Source organism: Salmo salar, chromosome 13 (assembly GCF_965601325.2).
Source record: "Salmo salar chromosome 13, fSalSal1, whole genome shotgun sequence".
Taxonomy (NCBI): domain Eukaryota; kingdom Metazoa; phylum Chordata; class Actinopteri; order Salmoniformes; family Salmonidae; genus Salmo; species Salmo salar.
Window position 1 is genome coordinate 86,915,411 of NC_138303.1, and position 18,780 is coordinate 86,934,190.

Consider the following 18,780-nt stretch of genomic DNA (forward strand, 5'->3'; position numbering starts at 1 on the left):
CAGGACCCAAGTTTTTGTAGAAGAAAAATATTTCTCACAGAATACGTGGTCTCAAAATTGCCATTAGGAGACCCGGAAGTCAGAAAGGCTCAAACACTAAACACAAGAACCACAGAACAAGTAAGTCTTGCAGATCGCCTGTGTAACCTCTCATCCTGGTCTAGGGCTTCTCAAGCTGTTGCACGTATTCTTGGACAAATCAGCAAGGTCAGATCAAATGGTCTCTCAACGGTAATGGAACCGGATAACGCAGTGCGTCTCATAATCAAAAATGTGTAGGGACAGGTATAGTAACAGTCAAAAGTTTGGACATACTTACTCGTTCAATTTTCTACATTGTAGAATAATAGTGAAGACATCAAAACTATGAAATAACACATATGGAATCATGTAGTAACCAAAAAAGTTAGAAAAATAAAAATATATTTTATATTGTAGATTCTTCAAAGTAGCCACCCTTTGACTTGATGACAGCTTTGCACACTGGGCATTCTCTCAACCAGCTTCACCTGTTAAGCTTTTCCAACAGTCTTGAAGGAGTTCCCACATATGCTGAGCACTTGTTGGCTGCTTTTCCTTCACTCTGAGGTCCAACTCATCCCAAACCATCTCAATTGGGTTGAGGTCGGGTGATTGTGGAGGCCAGGTCATCTAATGCAGCACTCCATCACTCTCCTTCTTGGTCAAATAGCCCTTACACAGCCTGGAGGTGTGTTGGGTCATTGTACTGTTGAAAAACAAATCATAGTCCAACTAAGCCCAAACCAGATAGGATGGCATATGACTGCAGAATGCTGTGGTAGCCATGCTGGTTAAGTGTGTCTTGAATTCTAAATAAATCACAGACAATATCACCAGCCAAGCACCCCCACACAATCACACTTCCTCCTCCATGCTTCACAGTGGGAACCACACATGGGGAGATCGTTCACCTACTCTGCATCTCACAAAGACACAGCGGTTGGAACCAACAATCTCAAATTTGGACTCATCAAACCAAAAGGACAGATTCTCACTGGTCTAATGTCCACTGCTCGTGTTTCTTGGCCCAAGCAAGTCTCTTCTTATTATTGGTGTCCTTCAGTAGTGGTTTCTTTGCTGCAATTCAACCATAAAGGCCTGATTCATGTAGTCTCCTCTGAACAGTTGATGTCGAGATGTGTCTGTTGCTGTTACCGTTAGCACCTCTAAGCACGGGGTACGGGGTACGGGGAAAAAAATATAATAATGTATGAAATGTATGCATTCACTACTGTAAGTCGCTCTGGATAAGAGCGTCTGCTAAATGACTAAAATGTAAAATGTAAGCAGGCGACACCATTCTGTATACTTCTGGCCCTTCTTTAGACACTGTATTAACTAACCTCCAGACAAGCTTCAATGCCATACAACTCTCCTTCCGTGGCCTCCAACTGCTCTTAAATGCAAGTAAAACTAAATGCATCCTCTTCAACCGATCGCTGCCCGCACCTGCCCGCCCGTCTGACTTAGAATATGTGGACAACTACAAATACCTAGGTGTCTGGTTAGACTGTAAACTCTCCTTCCAGACTCAAATTAAGCATCTCCAATCCAAAATTAAATCTAGAATCGGCTTCCTATTTCGCAACAAAGCATCATTCACTCATGCTGCCAAACTTACCCTCGTAAAACGGACTATCCTACCGATCCTTGACTTCGGCGATGTCATTTACAAAATAGCCTCCAACACTCTACTCAGCAAATTGGATGCAGTCTATCACAGTGCCATCCGTTTTGTCACCAAAGCCCCATATACTACCCACCACTGCAACCTGTATGCGCTCGTTGGCTGGCCCTCGCTTCATATTCAACGCCAAACCCACTGGCTCCAGGTCATCTATAAGTCTCCGCTAGGTAAAGCTCCGCCTTATCTCAACTCACTGGTCACCATAGCAGCACCCACCCATAGCACGCGCTCCAGCAGGTATATTACACTGGTCACCCCCAAAGCCAATTCCTCCTTTGGCCGCCTTTCCTTCCAGTTCTCTGCTGCCAATGACTGGAACGAATTGCAAAAATCACTGAAGCTGGAGACTCATATCTCCCTCACTAACTTTAAGCACCAGCTGTCAGAGCAGCTCACAGATCACTGCACCTGTACATAGCCCATCTGCAAATAGCCCATTCAACTACCTCATCCCCATACTGTTATTTATTTTAAAAAATGCTGCTTTGCACCCCAGTATATCTACTTGCACATTCATCTTCTGCACATCTATCACTCCATTGTTTAATTGCTAAATTGTAATTATTTTGCCACTATGGCCTATTTATTACCTTACCTCCCTAATCTTACCTCATTTGCACACATTGTATATAGACTTTTTCTATTGTGTTATTGACTGTATGTTTTTTTATTCCATGTGTAACTCTGTGTTGTTGTTGTTTGTGTCGCACTGCTTTGCTTTATCTTGGCCAGGTCGCAGTTGTAAATGAGAACTTGTTCTCAACTAGCCTACCTGATTAAATAAAGGTGAAATAAAAAAATTTAAAATTAAAAACTTGAACTCTGTGAAGGATTTATTTGGGCTGCAATTTCTGAGGCTGGTAACTCTAATGAACTTATCCTCTGCAGCAGAGGTAACTCTGGGGCTTCCATTCCTGTGGCGGTCCTCATGAGAGCCAGTTTCATCATAGCGCTAGATGGTTTTTGCAACTGCACTTGAAGAAACTCTCAAAATTCTTGACATTTTCCGGATTGACTGACCTTCATGTCTTAAAGTAATGATGGCCTGTAATTTCTCTTTGCTTATTTGAGCTGTTCTTGCCATAATATGGACTTGGTCTTTTACCAAATAGGGCTATCTTTTTTATACCACCCCTACCTTGTCAAAACACTTACTGATTGGCTCAAACGTATTAAGAATGAAAGAAATTCCGCAAATTAACTTTTAAAAAGGCACACCTGTTAATTGAAATACATTCCAGGTGACTACCTCATGAAGTTGGTTGAAAGAATGCCAAGAGTGTGCAAAGCTATCATCAAGACAAATGGTGGCCCAGCCAGAGCCTGGACTTGAACCGGTCGAATATCTCTGGAGAGACCTGAAAATAGCTGTGCTGCAACACTCCCCATCCAACCTGACAGGGCTTGAGGATTTGCAGAGAGGAATGGGAGAAACTCCCCAAATGCAGGTGTGCCAAGCTTCTAGGGTCATACCCAAGAAGACTCAAGGCTGTAATCGCTACCAAAGGTGATTCAACGGTGTACTGAGTTAAGGGTCTGAATAATTATGTAAATTTGATATCATTTTTATTTTTAATACATTTGCTAAAAATCTGTATTTGCTTTGTAATTATGGGGTATTGTGTGTACATTGATGAGGGAAAAAAACTATTTAATCAATTTTAGAATAAGGCTGTGACGTAACAAAATGTGGAAAAAGTAAATGGGGTCTGAGTACCTTCCGAATGCACTGTATGAAGATGAGCTTAAGTTACTAAGTAAAGGGACTCAGCTGCCACTCCAAAATTAGTTATACTGCTTCAATGCCTTCCTAGACAAAATTTCTGTGCTCAAGGTGGCAGGAAGACTTTGTCTCATCTCTTCCTAACTCAGTCAAACACCCTGCAATCATTCCCAAGGAACACCACATCACGAAAATGATAATTGCTCACTACCATGGAAAAGGTGAAACACCAGGGTAAAAGGCCTCACACCATTAATGAGATCAGGTCAAATGACTACTGGATCCTAGGTATTAATCGGGCCGTAGCACCTCATCTTCGCCGATGTGTGACTTAGAAAGCTCAGGAGACCCACAGAAGAGCAAAATATGGCTGATCTCCCTCCAGAGAGCATGGACTCATCACCTCCCTTTACATACTGCGGTATGGATTGTTTTGGCCCATTTATCATTAAGCAAGGACAAAGAGTGCACAAAAGGTATGGTCTTCTCTTCACCCGTTTTTGCTCTTGTGCTGTTCATATTGAAATGTTGGATGACATGTCAACAGATGCCTTCATTAATGGTCTGCGCTGCTTCAAAGCCATGAGCTATGTGGTGCAGTTTGTCAGATTAAATGTGAGCAAGGAAGCAATTTAGTGGGAGCCAAAAATTAACTGAAGGAAGCGCTCAAGGAAGTTGACATGGACAGGCTGACTGCCTTTCTCGCTGAGAAACAGTGTGACTTCAGCATGAACGCTCCCCCATTCATGTCACGTGGGCAGCGTCTGGGAGTGACATATCAGGACAGTGAGAGGTGTCCTTAGCTCCACACTCTCTTCTGGTAGACTAGATGATTCTTCTCTACGAACCTTTTTCTACGAAGCAATGGCAATTGTAAACAATCGCCCACTCACAGTTGACATCCTCAATGATCCAAACAGTCTTGAGCCACTCACCCCTAATCATCTGCTTACTATGAAATCTACCACAGCTCTACCTCCTCCAGGTATGTTCATGAGGGAGGACATGTACGCTCGGAAAAGGTGGCGGCATGTTCATTATCTAGCAGAACAGTTTTGGAGCTGCTGGCGAAAAGAGTATCTAGCCAACATCGCCATCAGGCAGCTCTGGCACACCCTGAAGAGAAACCTGCGAATCGGTGACATAGTGATGATGATAGACAATGATCTGCCTAGGAATGAGTGGCGTTTGGGAAGAGTTTCAGAGACTACTGTTGATAAAGATGGACTAGTAAAGAGAGTCAAAATATGTGTTGGTGATCGGATGTTAGACAAGACAGGCAAGCGTCTCACCAAGCTGTCAGTGTTCGAACGCCCAGTTCAGAAACTGGTCTTGTTGCTGGAGACTGGTATCTAACCATAATCTCATACTTTTGAATGGTTTGTACTATGATTCCATACCTTTATGATACCCTATATATGGTCATAAGTCATTTAAAGTACAGAAATAATTTGTGCTTTGTGTATACCATGTAAATTGCTCGTGGGAGTGTAAATGAAACCCCAAAAACAAGTGTCAGACCACAATGTAAATTGGACAGTGCAGTTAGATTAACAAGAATTTAAGCTTTCTGCCAAAATCAGATATGTCCATGTCCTGGGAAATTTTCTAGTTACTCTGGATAAGAGCGTCTGCTAAATGACTTACAACCTCACGCTAATCCGCTAATCACATTAGCTCAACTGTCCCGTGGACGGGACACCAATCCCTAAGTAAATAAAAAAATAAACATTTTGACAGCATGTTTTTTGCCTGTTTTACACGCAAAGGGTACATGGGAAATGGGCGTCCAAGAAACAACGTCAAACTTAGCACCTAGCTGGAAAGAGATCAAGGTATTTACTGTCTTTCAATACTGGTCTTGTTTCAGAAATCTTTCTAATTCTATAGAACGTCTACTGAACAGATATTTGTATTGTAATTGATTTTCTGAAGTCTGCTAGCAATATAACGTTATTAGCTGTAGCCTAGCTCCACTGTTGGTGCTGGCTAATATTAGTTAATCTTGCACCACATTAACAAGCTATTGGCACGTAATCAACTATTTGGGTAGAAATTCTCATGCATATTGGTGCATTTGACATATGAAGCATGCCAATGTAAAGTTGTGTAAAAGTGTATTGTTTGTGCACTCTGTTGTTCATATTGTAAGAGCATTTATGGTTTGTTTCTCCATCAGCTCTTACGGTGTGTTTATGGAAATGGTACCGCATTAAACTTTCATGAACCATCAGTTTGAGAGTTGACCATTCATTCAACTGGGGATGCGACAACTAGTGATTGGTTACCTTATCGACACTGGAGTCAGACAGCACAATATACGAGGGTTGCTGCTTCTTCTGTAGATAACTACGGACTGATTCCCTCTCGACTCTAGAGCTAGATGATGTAGAGCTAAGGAGACAAAAGAGCAGAAAGATATTTCACTGATGCACATGTAATGCACATATAATGAAAGAAATGCACATGTAATGAAAGAAAATTAGGGTTTCCTTCCTGGTTAGCAACACTGACCAATAAGGAGTCTTCTTACCTTTTGAGCATCTGTTCATTGCCCTCGTTCTCCGATTGGCTCAGCTCTTCACTCATACCAGACTCTTCCTGCTGTGATTGGCTATCATCATCACTACTCTGGCTATCCAATTTCTCACCTGAGGTGATGGAAGAAAGCAGAGAATGAGTTTACTCTGGGTAACAGAGCCACTCCAACACTAGGGCACTGATGATATCCAATCATAGTCGTACCACAGAACCCATCCCATACAAACCTTTGGTTCTTCTAGACTTCCTGACTTTCTGCTCAATCCCATTTTCTTCAGCGGTTTTCTGATCACTTGGATTTCCATTGTCAAGGCTGAGCTTGTGGCGTAGCAGACGATGTCTGTGACGTGTTTTACTGGACTCAGAGTCAGAGGTCAAACTGGAGGTCTCCCCTGCAGCAGAAACAACATGTTATATTGTCAGGACATCATATTCCTATAGTGAATGTCAATGCAACCTGTACACTAACACACAGTAACACAGGGTGATGGTTTAGATCATCACAACAATAATGGGCCTACTTTAAAATGTTCAGTTACTAAGCAACAGGTGATGTCAGATAAGTATTTCAGCCTAATGTAAAAAAAAAATGGCTTATTTAAAGCAACACTAAATTGAGCTTATTGCTGCATCTCAAAATAAACTTGAAATTGTAGCGGCACTATGGAGGGATCACTCACCATTCTCATCGGAGCTTTCATCTTTCCCATCTTCTTGCTCCTTCTCTTCCCTGTCAGATTCATCATCATGTGATGACTCCACGTCTGAAGAGAAATCCTCCCCCGATGAGTAGTTGGCTTTGATTTGGGCCAAGAGCATTTTCTTAGCGATTCTTTCAGAAGCAAGGGAGAGAGGGAAAGGGACCGGGGGATCATTTTAATGATCATCACATCAAATCCATCAAGCACTGCTTAATAGGTTTATTCTCTAAAGGAACTGGTCTTTATATAGGAATTTACAATCAAGATGCAGGATTTCACCTTAAACTTAATATTACCAGGACATACATTTATTCTAGAATTAATGAAAATAACAAGGTAATGTTAGCTATTCTAGTATCACTTTGCAGTCCCCCACCTGCAAACAGCCGACAATAGAGTTTAAGTGACTACGAGAGGGGAAAGGCCATTGCATTAAGTAGTTGAATGTTTTCTTTACTGATGTGAATACACTAGATGACCAAAAGTATGTGGACACCTGCTCATCAAACATTTTATTCCAAAATCATGGGCATTAATATGGAGTTGGTCCCCCTTTGCCGTTATAACATCCTCCACTCTTCTGGGAAGGCTTTCCACTAGATGTTGGAATATTGCTGCAGGGACTTGCTTCCATTCAGCCAAGAGCATTAGTGAGTTTGGGCGATTAGGCCTGGCTCGCAGTTGGCATTCCAATTCATCCCAAAGGTGCTCAATGGGGTTGAAGTCAGGGCTCTGTCCAGGCCAGTCAAGTTCTTCCACAACAATTTCAACAAACCATTTCTGTATGGACCTCGCTTTGTGCATGGGGGCATTGTCATGCTGAAACAGGAAAGGGCCTTCCCCAAACTGCTGCCACAAAGTCAGAATCGTCTACAATGTCATTGTATGCTTTAGCGTTAAGATTTATCTTCACTTGAACTAAGGGGTCTAGCCAGAACGATGAAAAACATCCCCAGACCATCATTCCTCCTCTACTGAACTTTACAGTTCGCACTATGCATTCGGGAAGGTAGCGTTCACCTGGCATCCGCCAAATCCAGATTCGTCATTCAGACTGCCAGATGGTGAAGTATGATTCATCACTCCAGAGAACACGTTTCCAGAGTCCAATGGCGGTGAGCTTTACACCAGTCCAGCCGACGCTTTGCATTGCGCATGATCTTAGGCTTGTCTGCTCAGCCAGACACCCATTTCATGAAACTCCTGACGAACAGTTGTTGTGCTGACGTTGCTTCTAGAGGCAGTTTGGAACTCAATAGTGAATGCTGCAATCAAGGACAGACGATTTTAACGTGCTACAGCAATCGGCAGTCCCGTTCTATGAGCTTGTATGGCCTACCATTTCACAGCTGAGCCGTTGTTGCTCCTAGACATTTCCACTTTACAATAACAGCACTTACAGTTGACCTGAGCCGCTCTAGCAGGGCAGAATTTTTCCAAATTGACTTTTTGGAAAGGTGTCATCCTATGACAGTGTCACATTGAAAGTCACTGAGCTCTTCCGTAAGGCCATTCTACTGCCATTTTTTGTCTATGGAGATTGAATGGCTGCGTGCTAAATTTAATACACCCGTCAGCAACGGGTGTGGCTAAAATAGCCAAATCCACAAATTTTAAGGGTTGTTCACATACTTTTGCATATATAGTGTATGCTGTGAGAAAATAGATAGAGCTAAAACACTGTCAAGGACGATTTCACTTCATTTAATTTTGTCTTAACGCAACACATTGAGTCAAAAGTCAGATGACTTAATGACCTTGTAAACAATCCCTCCATAACAAATATCTAAGACTTATCACTCAGAACAAGATGAACAAACCCGGTCCTATATAGAATAAGGAAGACATACGAGACATCATAAAGGGTATTAATTTATTACAACGAATAGTTTCTCTTACAGAGTTCATTCAATTACAAAAGTAAGAACATATTCTTGTTTAATGCATGCTCTACAAGTAACAGGCCTCTACAAGGCTAACACTACAGCACCTCAGAGCTAAAGACAACATAAATGATTAATTCAATTTGAAAATACGTTTTCTAACCACTGTTTTTTTTGTTGGTACGAAAGAAAGTTTGTAAAGGGTAAAAAAGAAAACAGGGTCAAAATGGTTTTGTAGGGCTTTTTCCAAGTTCCATACTCTGTGAAATACATGTACGTATCCATTTAGACATGAATATGTTTTGCAGAAAGAATCCTTTTGGCAGATAGTAATAGTTGAACGAAGCCTCTGATGAAGCCTCAGCGAGAAGTACGTGTACATGATGAGGGCCCCATATGAGGCAGTAACAAACAGCAGCGGCTGGCAACAGCCTCGGCCTGGGCCTTACCTCAAGTGTTTAAACTGGGAAGAGAGAAAAATGGAAGAAAAAAAGACACTTCACTACATACTCGTCTCACAGCAATGTTGTAAGGCTGACCTCAGAGGTCACAAAGTTGTGGTTGAATAAAATGCATTACAACCATTCTACAGGACCAGCTTTCAGAGCTGTTGCTTAGGGCATTGAGCTTCTCCAAAGTGAAATGCAATTGCATTTAAATACTTTTAAAAGTAGCTAAATGGCCAATAAATGTGGCCTTGCATGCAAAACAGACATGAAAATACTGAAAATATGATTATGGATCGAGTACAATAAACAAAGCATACAAGAAATTCAGCTTGGTGCCTGTGGTAAGAAAAAAAACGGCTCCCAAATACAGTACAGTAGGTCTAATAATCAGTGTATTTGGTATACTGCTGTTTAGCATCACAAGTCCTCTTACTCTGCTTAGCCCTCAACCTGTCAGAAGCGATATATCATATATTTTAAAATTGAATCAAGCAGAATAGATTGTAGTGCCAGTCTGTTCAGAGAGAATCGGATCGTCAACCCATCTTATTAGTATGAGTGTGAGAATAGCAGCACGTAAAACAGCCACATAACCACTGACATATTGCACATGAACGTTATCAATATAGCAAAGAAAGAAATCTCCATATGGTAACCATATACCAACAGAATTACCAAATACTAGCAGAAACTTGTATGATTTTACAATGACTTAGAGAAATTAGCCAAATCCAGCAGCCACAAGGGCAGTGGTGGAAAAAGTACTCAATTGTCATACTGGAGTAAAAAGATACCGTAACAGAAAATGACTCAAGTAAAGTCACCCAGTAAAACACTACTTAAGTTAAAGTGGTTTAAAATTGACTTAAGTGGTGGTGGAAAAAATACTTAATTGTCATACTTGAGTAAATGCAGAAGCTACACATCAAATTCCTTATATTATTCAAACTATTTTATTTACGGACAGCCAGGGGCACACTGCAACACTCAGAAATAATTTATAAAACGCAGTATTTGTGTGTTTAGTGTGTTCGCCAGATCAGAGGCAGTAGGGATGACAACCCGTTATATTGATAGGTACGTGAATTTAACTATTTTGCTGTCCTGCCTGAGCATTTTAAATGTACCAAGTATTTTTTGGTGCCCAGTAAAATGGGAGTAAAAATAACCTATTTTCTTTAGGAGTGTAGTGGAGTAAAAGTAAAAAAAAGTTTAAACATAAATAGTACAGATACCCAAGAAAATAACTTAAGTAGTACTTCAAAGTATTTTTACTTAGTTACTTTTACACCACTGTACAAGGGTGCAGTCATGTACAATACTGCCAGCCTAAAGAATGCCTGATCATAAGTTGACCATTACAGCATGTATAATATCATCAGGGTCTGGGTTCTAAATCCCAGTCACTTCAGAAATAACATCAAACTCCATGATGACTAATTCCCAGTGAGAGGAACATAATTCACCCCATCTGGTATAATGACACAGATATATCCAGATCTGTAAGTGAAGTCTAAGGGCATTTTCAGGTTTGTATTGCGTACACTGGTGTGGATTGGTGGTGTGGTTTATTAGTTAACCATTTTAGGATATGCTTTGCGAAAAACAAAAATTCTACAAAAACATCACCTTACTGGTTTTCATGCATGTAACTTGTACTACCATCAGACTATAGATCAAGAACCGAATCCAGATTCAAATGAGTGTAACTTAATATATTTGGAGCAAATAAAATGATACATTATTTACAAATAATGCAATCAAATCCTTAACATGGCTTAAAATAAGTTTTAATATTCAGTATACAGTCATTTATTTTTGTAAAAAATTAAAAGAATATTGTATGTGGAAGAAATAAGGATGACTTACAGCAGGGGTGTCAAACATACGGTACGCGGGCCGGGAGGGCGTGCAATCCGGCCCGCGGGTTTTCTTTTCTGGTGGAGGGGGGCGAACTCAATTTACCTTATTATGACTCAAACCAAATCGAAACTGTAAAAATGATAATCAAACAACATTCATAGATTCTTGACTGAGTCCAGTTCATGAATAAATCCCAGAAATTAAAGCTAGACAGTCAAGGACCATCGCAAATTCCAAAAACGACGGATAGGGAAAAAAAAATTGCACATTTTGACGGCAAGGAAATACCAAAAATATTCTGTGCGGCCTTCTGGACCTCGTTTAAGACTGAATGCGGCCCCGGGGGGAAATTAGTTTGACACCCCGGACTTACAGAATTGTTAACCAATGAGAAACTATGAGATAAAATCATTTCTTTAATCTGTTTTTATAAGTTTATAATGCTTTTGTGCAAAGTGATGCATTAAACAGCATTTTCCCTTCTTAATCGCCTTGGTATGCACAGAGACATGGACTCAACTGATGCCACATTCTGCTAATAGACACGTCACATTTAACTTCAAATTAAAGACAAAAAAATGAATTAAAGAATAGGTAATCAACGAAAACAGAGTGGCATAAGTGGCCTATCATTTATAACACAGCCTAAGCGAGGTATGAGGAGGGGTTTCTCCCTGCGCTTGACACGTACCTCTGAACTTAACACTAGAAATTGTATGGGATAGCTGCTGGTTTACTGCAGCTGCGAGTTGGACGAGACCGGTTCGATTGGGACGGGGTCTTGACAACAGAGGAGTCCCCATTATTAGCACTCAACTTAGGGTTCCGTGGCATGGCCTTTCTCCTGCGCCTAGGGTGTGTTACAAACGCTATGTCCGTTCGTTCTGAACCATACCTATTTTCTGGATCGTCATCATCTTCTGCTGCCCAAGAAGGCCCAGACTGGGGATGCTCTTCATCGCCTACAGAGTACAAAAAAATTGAGAAGGTTATTTCAACATTTGCCACTGAGCTGAAAATTGTTAAAAATACAGCTCAGGAATGCAGTGCATTGTCTAAAAAGTACAGAGAAAGTGAGAGACCAGCTCACCGGACGACTGGTGGAAAGCTGCTGCCCCCAGTAAGGCCACCTCCTCAGTGATAGGCTTGATCTTCTGGTCACCACTGTCATCGCTAGACTCAGAGTCCAGGTCCCCCTCTTCTTGACTGGAAGAGGATGGCGTCTGCTTCGTTCTATGCTCGGATTGAGGTGTGCTTTGAGGCTTGGCTGCCTGGGTATTACCCTCCTTGCTGGATGTAGATTCATCCTCTTTCTTGACCTTCCGAGGTCTGCCCCTGGGCCTATGTTGCGGACTGTCCTTGCTGGGGGTAGGTTCATCCTCTCTCTTAACCTTCCGAGGCCTCCCCCTGGGCCTGGTCATAGTTTTGATCTCCTTCTGCAAGTCCGGATCGTCACTGGAGGAATCAGAGTCAGAGGAGCGGTCTGGCACCTTGCGTTTGCGGACAACTCTTTCTGGAGAGAGGGGCGTGTTCTTCTTCAGGCCGAAGAGGCATTTCTTGGTCACACTCCGATGGTCTCCATCGTCACTCTCGGCTTCGTCTGAACTGCGCGTCATGGCGGCCCGCTGGAGGACAGCTGGGACCTCATCGGAGTCAGAGTCATCAGTTCCTCTCCCAAGCCCTCCCTCGTCAGCTCCTTGAGGCACTTCAGCATTGGGGCTGGTGTCAGGGTCCGAGTCACTCTCACTGTCCGCACCCGAGGGGGTAGGCTGGGTCTTGCCCTCACCTGGCCTGCGCAAGGGAGTGGTCTTTACCCGAGGTGAGCGTCTATTATCTGGTTCCTCTTCCAGCTCCAGAGATTCACTTCCCTCAGCAGATTCATACTCCCCCTCAGTTACAAGTTCAATAGATTCACAGTCTCCCTCCCGTTCCTCCACTTTTTCTTTTCCCTCTTCCTCTTCCTCCTCTGCCTCCAACTCCACTTCCACCTCCAACTCTGAGGGGCCAGAGAGTGGCTCTTGTTCAACAGGGGCAGGTGAAATTTGCACCACCAGTTGTTTTGTCACGTTGCAAGCATCTTCTCCAGGCTTTGAGTTTTTCCGCGGCCTGCCTCTACCTCGTCTGGGAATTATCTCTGTGCCAAGGACACCTTTCATTTCAATTGAGGACGAAGGCCTTCCATCATCCATAAAGCCATTTGAGTCTGAATCATTCTCTTCCAAATGTTCAGCTGCAATTTTCTTTAAGTAATGAAGGCCATTCTTATCCGAAATGTCAATTTCCACACAACCCTCTTGTTCTTGTTGAGGTACATCAGTATCATCAAACGTGGGGTTTTCGCCACCATTTGGCAAACCCATTTCTCTGAACTCCTCCAAAAGGGCTTCCTCCAGAGCTGTCTGAGACTTCTTCAGACCCTTCAGTACTGACTGGAAAGTCTTCAGGTATTGTAGCTTTAACTCAGTTGTCTGTTTCTGCTGCATGCCACCTTGAATGAACTTCACAAAAGTTGTGTTTACGGTGTTTGTTGAGTCCACCAGGTTTTTAGCCTTTTTGGCCATCTCCTCTGGAATTTGAAGGGTGTTGTAGTTGAACACAACGTGACCATCCATGCCACTATGGTTCCAATGACCCACGGGAATGTTTTGAGAATGCCTTGGATGGGAGTCATAATGTCCAGATTTTCCCTCGCCTCTGCCCCTCTTGCGGTGGTCTGGCCACAAATGCCCCAAGTTGTCAAGGACGTTGTCACAAGCGACGACCAGGTCCAGAAGAGGCTCTGGGCTGCATACGTAGCAGTACCACTTACTCTCCTCATCCAGGATGCCAGACAACTCTTTTCGCCCCAGGTTCCGCAAAATGCATTTCTTACAGAAGGCATTGGGGCAAAAGTCGCAGCAGATCAGGTTTCCCCCCTCTGCACACCATCTGTAAAAAGCAAATATAATAGACTGAAGTAATGATTAACGAACCAACCTGTATGTTTATTAACATCTCAGGATTTGCTTGGAGCATCTTGTTATATAAGAGAACCACCCCATCGTACCTGCACTGTTCATCCATGCCATCACAATCCTTGCTGATGTCATCACTTGAGTAATACTTGAAACAAGACTGAGAAAATAATAAGATAAGAAAATTAGGAATGGAGCCCCTAAAAATGTAGATGAGCTCAACAACATTGCTGAAGAATGCCCATTTTAACCAATGTGATATTAAGCCCATTTATTTAATTGACCCATTCTTTGACAGACCCAGGATCCTCTCACCTTGCAAATAAGTACTTTGAGTACTGGATGTTGATAGAAGGAGTCCCTCTGGAAGTGGTTAACTTGCTGGCCACAGGCTGTACAGCTAACAATCTCCAAGTGTTCACCACCTACAAACACACATCAATCATCATTCTGTGGCACACTATTTTAACTTAAAGGATATGTATTTTCCCATTTATTAACGAAAGCTCACCTCCACGTCTCCTAGAAAAAGCTCTCTTCAGATTTCCAGATTTTCCGCAACGGAATTCGGGACCTCTGAAGTCATCTCTGACATTTTCCACTGGCTCAGGCCTCACCAGTACAGTGCCTGTGCATAAGACATGTAAAAACACATGAATGAAAACCAAAGCATTTTCAGTTCATTAATGCATTATTACATTATTAATTTCCAGTGATTATATCTCCGTACAGTTTAATTGCAAGCAGTAGTAGAAAAACTAACCTTTAGGTAACCTTGATACATCAGGATAACCATTTGAATTGATGATCAAGCCATCATCATCATCATCACTTTCATTTGAAGCACCAGATTCATCCAGTCCACTGTGTTTAATTACAACTGAAGGTTTTCTGTAATACAAGTGACATCCATTAGAGCATGCACATACATCAAAATACTGTGTTTTTATGTTTCCCCATCCATAAACAATGTACATGAAATATCAAATTTTTCAAAATATCAAAAGGAAGCCCACCTCCTGGAACCACATCCAGACTGCTTCAAGGTGTCTGTCGAGGTCTGTTGAGGCTGTATTCAACAAGAACATTTTACAAATATATCTTCTAGATCTGAATCAACACTGAATACTCTTTGGTCTATAACAGCCTAAACTGATACTTCTCATGTTAATACCTCAAGAGGGGTTCGGTCTGTTGAGTGTGGCTCCACACAGTCCTTGTTTGTCATACCTGTGAATTAAAATCAGTAGACAATTGTGAGTCACTACTAATATTACTACAAACACCACCATGCCTGAGTTAAAGTTACACTTATTAAAGTTCTCACCATCAGGACTTTCTGTTACCAGTCTGTCCTCATCATCCTCTGGAGCATGAGCCAAGAATTCATGCAGTTTGGTCACCAACACATCGAGCTTGCTCGTGCCAGGTGGCACGCTAAAAGGAATGAATAGAATGACCAGTAATTCAACATATGTCCTCAATCATGCGAGTTTCTTTCAACAACCCCCCCCCCCCCACCTTCGTTCAAATGCCTAACCAAAAGTGTTTGGATGTGATATAGCTATGATGTGGACATATCTGTCCTTGTGCGCATCGGTCCATTTCCTTCAGGCACAGTTATTATCATGATTCAATACTTGGCTAGTAATGCATTCCAGATCATTGACAAAACAATTTAGTTAGCGAACGTTAGCTAGCTAACGTTCGCTAGTAGCTATCATACTTAAATATCAAACAACATGCATAACTTTGGGCACAGATATGTGGCCATCTTGATGCACGTACTAATTTAATGTAAATGTTACAAGTAGGAGTAGCAGCTTGAATGCGAAAACTGACTAACTAGCTACTTTAGGACTATCTGCAGCAAATAAACTAGCTAGTTAGCTATTGCTTGCCCGATTAGCTTGTTCAGGCAGCTGGAGACCTTTGCTATATTAACGTTACCTGAGCATCTCTGAGGACATGTTGAGATGGTCAAATGCACCTTATGCAAACGGCGCACTATATGGGCTTATTCCCCCCAAAATTTCACAATTACCCTCATTATTCCAAGTAATTTTTGCTCAGATTTCTAACACAATGCCAGACACCGACAGAGGCGCTAGCTAAGCAAAAATGGCGCTGTTTCTCCGATGCCTTCGTCATTGCGACTGCGCAGACTTGAAAATGGGCGCGTTCCAGTCTGTAGGCCTACCACAGAAAGAACAATGAGCTAGTTATAAAAAAAATCATTGGGCGTACTGTATCTCGGTATAAAGACTGTAGCTGTATACTACATACTATTAGTTCATTTTAGTATACTGTAAACGAAACATATCATTTCAATTGAGCCTACTATAGTTTCGCCTATCTACCGGAAGTTGATTATGTTGCTATGCAACATCTTGCTAGCTTGTTAGTGTAACAAATGACTTGCTAGACATTTTATGATTTCGGGTGTTTTGTAAATTCAATATGGAGTGCCAGAATGCGCTTGGGCGTTCGTAAATACAGAGCATTGTCAGATTGTCCGTTTGTACTTCCAGGGCCCACACCGGACGCTCTGGCTGAGGAATAGGGTTGAACCGAGTGTTCAACGTCAGTCAAGCACCCAAGCTAACTGGCTAACGTTGGCTTGCTACTTCCAGACACAAATGAGAGAACACCTCACTCTGACCATTTTACTCGCCCTAGCAGAGATGGTTAGACTGTTTTCATTTCATCCAGAGCGTTGGTGACTGTAACTGTGCTGCTGGCAACAATTTAATAGCGCATTTTTTTTTGCCAACGTTCACTGACAACGGCCACATTCAACAGTGTTGAGCATTCCTACATTCATCAGATATGTGCTCTTGCACGCTCAGATGAGAGTGCTCTGATATCGGAGTAGATAGCCAGAATTAACAATGCCCATTGAGAACGCACAACGACTATAGCACTTAACTAAGAATGTGAATAATCAAGTAAATTAACGTTGGGTAGTTAGTTAATGTACTGCCTGGCAAGTTCGATGTATTAGCCAAATAACGTTAGGTAACTAGCTAACATATAACATCATACTGCTGTAATGCTATGCGGTTCGTAAGGATATTAGCTAACAAATTGTCAGTCATCGTAACTTATTTGAGAAGTCATTACTTTATTACATTTCTTAACATTTGTCATAGTTAGTTAAAGCAATTAATTAGTATCCGCTCTCGTCGAACTTCGCCTGTATATTTTCTGTCATTTTCTTCACATCTGAAAACGTTGTGAAGCCACACCCATTTTCTAAAGAATGGCATTATGGGACCTAAAGCACGGAAATACGTCCACTGCTTGCATACTTCGTATTTTGGCGAATTTAGTACGACATCCGGGGACTTTTGGCATACTAACTATATCCATACTATGACCTATAAGCATACTATATACTTAATGTACATCAGAAATAGTGCGGTTAGTATGAGGCAGCAGTCCAAACACTTAGACACCCTATCCCTTCAGCCCTCAAATTAAGTTGACACTTCTGATGACGTTTCATTTTGTATTTATTTTTATTTAACCAGAAAGGCTAGTTGAGAACAAGTTCTCATTTACAACTGCGACCTGGCCATGACGTCTGACGAGTATACACTTCATGATGTCTGACGAGTTTACACTTGCAGGGCGAGGGAAGAAGGATTTATTTGTATTATTATTATTTTTATTAACAACAAATCAATACAGGAAGTACATCTGGTAACACAAGTATATATAAATAATATACAAAGGACAATTGGGCTAGGGGGTACAATATCACATTACACAAGGACCTTAAGGGACATACATATACTTATTATTCTAACAGATTTTTTGTTTGTAGAGTATGTAATTGTCTTAAAATACAATTCAATTTCTTTTTGTAAGGTAAGAAAATGTGGTGTTTTGTTTGTAAATTTACATTCGTGAATATGAAATTTGAATAAATTTGAATACAATGCCAAAAAAGATGCAACACTGTTTCTGGGTGATCATTACAAAAGGAACAATTTGAGTTGATGTTTTCCTTAAACTTCTTCATATAGTGGTTGGCAGGATAATATTTATGAATAATTTCAAAGGAAACTTCCTTAATTTTGTTAACAAGTAGGTATGTGTGTGGCAACATCCACACTTTTTTCCAACAGATATTATCAATAAAGCCATTCCAATAAGGCATGACATAAGGTATAGATACAACATCCTGCTGAAACAAGGTTGTTGAATGGACCAAAAGAGAAACAAATCTTTCCTACTGATGAGTCAACAGGGTCAATGGAAGGTAGGCTCTGAGGGTCAGGTCTTGACACATTCCTGAATAATAAAGCAACACTCGAGGGAATGGCATCTAAAACAATTGCAAAATCTTTAGGTGTTACAGGGACCTTGTAAAGTGATAAGAATTCCTTATAACTAAGTAAAATACTCTCTGCATTTACCAGTTGGCTCACCAATAGGATATTATTTCGGAACCAATATTCCAAAAACAAAGAAGTATTTTTATACAATATATCCCGATTATTACATATATAATATATGTGTGGAGAAAAATTATGCTTATAAATTAAGGACCATGACAAGAAAACCTGCCGATGAAAAGCAGAAAGTTTCACTGGAACTTTGGCAATATTATAATTGCAAACCAACATGAAGTTAAGGCCACCAAAAGTATAGAAGACATGATGAGGAATAAAATTCCACATAGAAGTGGGTCTTCTTAGGAATTGTTTTATCCAATTGATCTTAAAAGTATTATTTAAGGTAGTAAAGTCCAAAAAATTCAGCCCACCATTCTCATAAGTGTTCATTACAACAGTTTTCCTAATGTAATGGGTACGGTTTCTCCACAGAAAGTTGAAAAGCATCTGGTCTATCTCCTTGCTTATTTTACTGTCACGATATAAAGATAGAGTGCCATATGTTAGTCTAGAGATACCTTCAGCCTTGGATTTTAGGACTCTTCCTTTAAAGAT

At 41.2% G+C, this 18,780-nt stretch overlaps 1 protein-coding gene across 1 annotated transcript in view; it reads right to left on the bottom strand.

Moving 5' to 3' along the window:
- LOC106567810 (transcriptional regulator ATRX) overlaps positions 1–16,014 on the bottom strand; it is a 36,892-nt gene extending 20,878 nt beyond the window's left edge. The window contains exons 1-14 of the mRNA XM_014137568.3: positions 15,773–16,014; positions 15,150–15,259; positions 14,997–15,052; positions 14,839–14,891; positions 14,586–14,713; positions 14,334–14,450; positions 14,138–14,247; positions 13,915–13,982; positions 11,959–13,796; positions 11,764–11,830; positions 6,653–6,804; positions 6,200–6,364; positions 5,965–6,082; positions 5,720–5,825 (exon numbers count right to left, since the gene is read on the bottom strand). Of these exons, the coding sequence (XP_013993043.3) occupies positions 5,720–5,825; positions 5,965–6,082; positions 6,200–6,364; positions 6,653–6,804; positions 11,764–11,830; positions 11,959–13,796; positions 13,915–13,982; positions 14,138–14,247; positions 14,334–14,450; positions 14,586–14,713; positions 14,839–14,891; positions 14,997–15,052; positions 15,150–15,259; positions 15,773–15,792 (3,108 nt within the window). The 5' untranslated portion in view covers positions 15,793–16,014. The remainder of the gene's footprint in view (positions 1–5,719; positions 5,826–5,964; positions 6,083–6,199; positions 6,365–6,652; positions 6,805–11,763; positions 11,831–11,958; positions 13,797–13,914; positions 13,983–14,137; positions 14,248–14,333; positions 14,451–14,585; positions 14,714–14,838; positions 14,892–14,996; positions 15,053–15,149; positions 15,260–15,772) is intronic.
- Positions 16,015–18,780: the final 2,766 nt, after the last annotated feature.